This window comes from Atta colombica, unplaced genomic scaffold (assembly GCF_001594045.1).
Source record: "Atta colombica isolate Treedump-2 unplaced genomic scaffold, Acol1.0 scaffold46, whole genome shotgun sequence".
In the NCBI taxonomy this organism is placed as follows: domain Eukaryota; kingdom Metazoa; phylum Arthropoda; class Insecta; order Hymenoptera; family Formicidae; genus Atta; species Atta colombica.
Genome location: NW_017259535.1, coordinates 849,880 through 856,132, shown reverse-complemented (window position 1 = coordinate 856,132; position 6,253 = coordinate 849,880). Strand labels below are relative to the sequence as shown.

The window sequence follows — 6,253 nt, the reverse complement described above, 5'->3', positions numbered from 1 at the left end:
ATATAATATATATAATAAATGTATAGTATAAAATAAATTGTCTAAAATGTGACGCTACTTATGTGGGAAAACCAAACGATTATTAAAAACAAGAATTGATGAACATTGTAAGCATATAATAGAAATACAGGTCAGAATTCGGTAATTACAGAATATAGATTAGAATGCAATCATGATTTCGATTGGAATAACGTCGAAATTTTAGAAGAAAGAGTTCTCAATAGATGTCTTATTTCAGAAACAATACAGGGCCAAAAGTCTGGACACAAATATTTCATAAAGGATGGAAGAAATGCATTTTAGAAAAAAATGTTTCTCACAAAAATTCTAAGGCTTAAAAAAATGCATTCAACGATAGTTATTTAATCTAGGATGGCTTTATCAAGATTAGATCAAAGTCATCATGAATTTTTTAAATGGAAATTTCCTTTTTCATTACATATTCTTGTAGTTTATCTCGAAAGCTTTCCAAAATTATAATTAAATTCATTTTCATTAAGTATAGTACCGCCGACATTTAGCAAGATGCCGACAGCTAAAACCTCTTGAATGGTGTTCAGAATCATGTTCGGAATAATATTTGTTAAGATCAAGATCACTGAAGATTGTTTCTCTTATTTTCATTTTTACATAAAAATGAATTTTCAGTGCAAAAATGAAAATAAGAGAAACAATCTCTAATAACCTTGATCTTAATGTCAAGAGATTTTAGCCGTCGATCAGATATCTTGAATAAGCTAATGCCGGTACTGTAACTTTCAAGCCTGATAATTTGCAAAATACTTAATAAAAATGAATTTAATTATAATATTTTGGAAAGCTCTTGAGATAAATTACAAGAATATGTAATAAAAAAGAGGGAGTTTTATTTTAAAAATATTGATCTTAATCTGATCTTAACAATGCTTCTATTAGCTATTAGTGAGTCAAATAACTACTATCATTGAATGCGTCTATCTTTTTAAGCCTTACAACTTTTGTAAGAAACATTTTTTTTTTAAATCGTTTATGAGATATTTGGATGTATCCAGACTTTTGGCATACCTTGTATATTAAAAAACAGAGAAACGTTTTATATATACAGAGCGATATGGATCTATTGAGTCATCCGTTATCATATCATTTGTTTGTGGGTGAATGCTGCTTCCATATTTGTTAATCTTATTTCTGATAAATGAGTTTGCTATTCTCTTATATCTCTCTTATAAATAAATTGAACTCAACGTATTCAGTTCTCTTATTATATTGTACAGAACATCGTTAATTTGTTTCTCAAGTAAGTAATAGTGCACAATTATTAATTTGGTATTAGTCAACATTCTTTGTTAAAATCTCGTTTTTTATTTTTATTATAATGACTTTCTTCATAGTCTGAGAATTCGATGAGATACGACGATTACAGTCTTGACGAAAATTACAGCTTAATGATATATTTTTGACAACATATTATATATTAAATATGAATGGAATTCAATATTTCTGAAGAATTATATATTTTTTGCACTTTGAAGAGAACATATTGATGTCGAAACGTCTGTAATTATATATTATAGTATGAAATATTTTTTAAAAAACTATTTAAAAAATTAAATTATTATCACGTGTTCAATGTGATAATAATGAATCATGTATTCACAAAAATATAATATAATTATATACGTTTTGACATCAATTGAACATCTGGTGCAGGCTCTCATTGGCAAATTTTCTTAGTTTTTTTGTTGATAAACAAGTAAAATTTGAGTTTTAACGAATAAATCAACATAAAAAAGTAAAATGCTTTTGCGAGTCTCTGCTCATGAAAGGAGAGGAGAAAGAGAGAGAGACAGAGAGAGAGAGAGAGAGAGAGAGAGAGAGAGAGAGAGAGAGAGAGAGAGAGCGTATGGAAATAATTTATATTAAACTTCTCAGATTAAATAATGATAACACTTATTCCTTGAGTACATATGTTTCATCCTGGAGCTTCTTTAACAATTAGAACCAGAATAACAAAGAATCTATGATTACTTAGACATAATATTCTCAGAAGATAAAGAAGAAAAGAGTTGAATTCATATTATCGAAAAAAATATATACAGTGAGTACAAAAAGTATTCGTCCAGAAAATATTTTTTAAAAAACTATTTAAAAAAATTAAATTATTATTTAATGAGAAATGAGTTATCGAATTGATATCGATCAATATCGATACAATGATTTCAACCAATTCGACGTTTAATTGATGATCATTTTTTGCTGGGTAATTAAGAATTTATTTATAAAATATAAAATAGACTATATGTTTCTTAAAATTATATATACCAAAAAGATGTGTATTAATTAGAAAATGTATCATCTAAGCAAAAAATTAAAGCAAAAAAAGCAAAATAAGCAAAAATAAGCAAAAATTAAAAGTTCCGTTGTTTGGATGCTCAAAAAGTATTCATACAATCGAGAAATTTAGCTTGTTATATCAGAAATATACATGCGAAGCTCATTTGTATATGTTAGAATAGAATATATTCATTGTATAAAATTGCTAATTAATGTTTATTTTCTATAAATAACTTTTTATAAAAAATTTCCTTGTACTTTTTACTCTCACTGTAAATTTGACTTTCGAAACAACAGATCATCATCTTTCCTCATTTTTAATGCAATTAGTGTAAGTCCAAAATTATTAATTGATCTGTTGTTTCGAAGGTCAAATTTATAATGAAAGCAAAAAGTACAAGGAAATTTTTTGTAAATATTAAAGTCAAATGTGTTACATCAATTTTGCAGATAAATATAAAAATATGGAGAGAGATAACACTTGCGAAATTGATATAACACATTTGACTTTCAATAAGATATCATAGTACAGACATTATCTCTTCTCATGTCATATAATGTATTAGATAAAAAAGTGAAGAGGATTCATATTTAAGACCGAAACATGTATATGTATTCGAAATAAATTTCATCACTATTTAATTTGAGAGATTTAATTTAAATTATTTCTATACGCTCTTTCAAAGCGAAGGCTCGCAAAAATATTTTACTTAGTTATATGTTAAAAAACGAAAAATCTCGATTTTTTTTTAAATGTAATTTTAATTCATAAAAATAATGTATATCGTGTATTTATTTTTCGCTCATTCTAAAATATACATATATTTTCAAAATCTGTCAAATTAAAAATGATTTCAACTTTATTTTATATATATATATATATATACATACATACATACACTATTAAATGATTTCATCTTTGTTATAAACTTTATTATAAACTTTTTATTATATAATGTTATGCAGATATCAATTCTATATCAATAAAATAGAATAGAATTCATCTTTTCTTTAATTATATTTGTATAATTTCATTCGATTGATTTATTTACAATGCATCGAGGAGCACTTCCTCAAATTTCTTACAAATCACGAATAGATGTAACAAGACCTAAAAAGTTGTTCTAGTTGTGCATTGAGAAATGTAACAAGAAAGATAATTCAAGTTTATTTACGCATTAAATCTGTAGATAAGACATAATCATAAACGATAAATAAAATTTTATTGGATCTAATCTGACTTAAAAAAAATCATTTATATCTTTCTTAGAATACACAGACACATGTATGCAAATATAATAAATTGATAACTTACTCGAGTACTTATATGTACTTTTCTCTCGTCATCCACAGCTATTTACTGATCCATCAGACCTATTCCTTCAGTTTCCAAGACTTCTCATTAGAGTTAATTTTATTTAAGACTTCTATCTCTCTCCAGTTATCTTGGATATTTAACAAAATAATAAAATAGCCAATTTCTAGCGAGTGATCATTTTTCAGATATTTTTTTACTTAGATACTGTATCCATTATGGATAACAGAATCGAAATACACGTGCAGGAAGGAAAGTTAATTGGCATCATAGAAAAAGGTGTTTATGATGATTATTACATAGCTTTTCGAGGAATACCATATGCGAAACCACCGATTGGAGAACTTAGATTCAAAGTAAGTAAATACAATTCATAATAACAAATCCATTTTTATAAAAATTAACTCTTTGAAAAATTACGATTAATCAATCATAAAACTGTTCATTATTTATAATTATTATATAATCTGCTTTTCATTTATTAATATATATCATCAAAAAATCCAGAGCACTAAAATATCTCGAAGACGATCGAGTAGCAAAGAATAGTAAGAAGCAAATTTGTAGGGCTAAATAAAATATCGTTAACAGAGTTTGCAATCGCATATGGAAGTCAAATTGAATTTTTTTGGAATGGAATCTCCCATTTTTATTGCACATTCTTGAAGCTTATTTTAAAAGCTTTTTTAAAATACTACAATAAAGCTTATTTGAAAAAGAAATAATAAAATGGACATCGTCAAATTTATGCGAAACTTAGATCACTCATTCGTTAGCTTTAAACGTTAATTGTTCATTTAAGAATTACTTAAATACAATTTTGCATACAAAAAATACAATTATTTCTTAACACAGAGAATCACATGCAATTTTTAGGATCCGGTACCAGCAGAACCATGGTCCGGTAAAAGAGACGCTTCAAAATATGGAAACATCTCCGTTCAAATAAATAATTTTACACATGAAATTAACGGCAGTGAAGATTGTCTTTATTTAAACGTGTACACCACGAATATTAAACCTTCGAAGAAACATGCAGTAATGGTGTGGATACATGGTGGTGCTTTTTATCAGGGTTCTGGTGATGCAATCATGTACGGTCCCGATTATATAATGCAGAAAGATGTAATTTTGGTTACCTTGAATTATAGACTAGGCGTTCTAGGTACGTTATTCGTTTCAATATGTATCATTGTCACATATCATACACACATTTATGTTTAACATTTTAATATAGTAATTGTTTAGATGTCTTCTGTTTGAAATAAGTCACTTAGACATAGTCCAAATAAGTTAATACAAAAAGTTTATAATTCACATTTTGTTTATAGTATGTCATTACAAAAATCTATGTTTGTGTTTATTATTTATTTTTTACATATAAGATTATTTAAATTTGCTGATTAATATTATAAAAACTATAATTTTAACACGATTTGCTTTAAACATAAAGTAATCATCTATTTTTAACTAAGATAAATCAACTTTAGAAAAATTCATTAATGATTTTAGGTTTCCTGAATCTCTACGATAAAGTGGCGACAGGTAATCAAGGTCTGAAGGATGTGATCATGGCGTTACAATGGGTGCAGAAAAATATATCAGAGTTCGGAGGAAATCCAGATAATGTCACTATTTTCGGCGAAAGCGCTGGCGGAGCCATCGTACATTATTTAACTCTGTCTCCGTTAGCTAAAGGTACAACGCATTTTGTCGGTAAAGATTTATCGATACATTTAATAATTTAGAAACCCAAACCCCGTTGCATTTAATCATGAATTTATTCATAAGTCTGTGATGCTATATTTCAAAATTCTAATACATTTGTAAATAAAAAATAAAAAGCTCTGCGAATATATTAAACAGATAATAAATTTATATTTTTCTCTCTCTTTTAATCAGTTTCTAATAAAACATACTCCTCAAAAATTTTTTGTAAGTTTTGAATGTTTAATTTAAATTATAAAGTCTATAAATATTAATGAAATGTAAAATTTATAAAACAACTAACTTTCCTACAGACTATATATATATATAAAATAATGTGTTAATAATTACCAATGGCAAAAAAGCACTTCTTCCACTATGAAACTAAACGGATGACTCTGTTTATAAAATTCTTTGGGCTAGGATTGAATCCACTCACAAATACCTTCCTGTTATGCTGCGTCCGAAATTTCCTGTCTTTCAAATTCTTCATCAGTATTTCTGTTACTTCTGACATCAATTCGATATTGTCGTTATATACCTTTTTGATTACGTATAATATCAATACAATGTAAGAATATCGACACTGTCGTTAAAAGTTACAGACTTGCTATATAGGTTTCCAAAGATGTGGAAATCGCATAGCGATTTCAGTTCCGATGAGAAATACTGAAGCACTCGGCCTACAACCTGGACATGTCAACATGCGACATATCTTTGGAGACTCGAACTAGAATCTGAAAAGCAGAAAATTTCTGTTGAACGTAATAGTGATTGAGAGATTGTTTGCGGGTAGGTACGATCCCAGAAGTTTTATGAACAGAGCATCCATCGGCTGGTTTTACAATGGAAGAAATGTCTTATCAGTATGGCAATTATTAACATGTTGATTTTATATTTGAATTTTTCATCTGTTAC

At 27.2% G+C, this 6,253-nt stretch overlaps 2 protein-coding genes across 7 annotated transcripts in view; one reads left to right on the top strand and one right to left on the bottom strand.

Moving 5' to 3' along the window:
• Window positions 1–6,253, bottom strand: part of LOC108691381 (calcitonin gene-related peptide type 1 receptor-like) — a 128,033-nt gene that overhangs the window by 80,923 nt on the left and 40,857 nt on the right. The gene's annotated exons all lie outside the window — the stretch shown is intronic.
• LOC108691378 (para-nitrobenzyl esterase-like) overlaps window positions 1,061–6,253 on the top strand; it is a 7,539-nt gene continuing 2,346 nt past the window's right edge. Inside the window, exons 1-4 of one of the 4 annotated variants that reach the window (XM_018199087.1) lie at window positions 1,061–1,276; window positions 3,817–3,984; window positions 4,505–4,793; window positions 5,141–5,326. In XM_018199087.1, the coding sequence (XP_018054576.1) occupies window positions 3,847–3,984; window positions 4,505–4,793; window positions 5,141–5,326 (613 nt within the window). In that variant the 5' untranslated portion in view covers window positions 1,061–1,276; window positions 3,817–3,846. Of the gene's footprint in view, window positions 1,277–1,967; window positions 2,078–3,664; window positions 3,721–3,816; window positions 3,985–4,504; window positions 4,794–5,140; window positions 5,327–6,253 lie in introns of those variants that run through there. The other 3 variants (XM_018199089.1, XM_018199088.1, XM_018199090.1) reach the window with 3 other exon arrangements.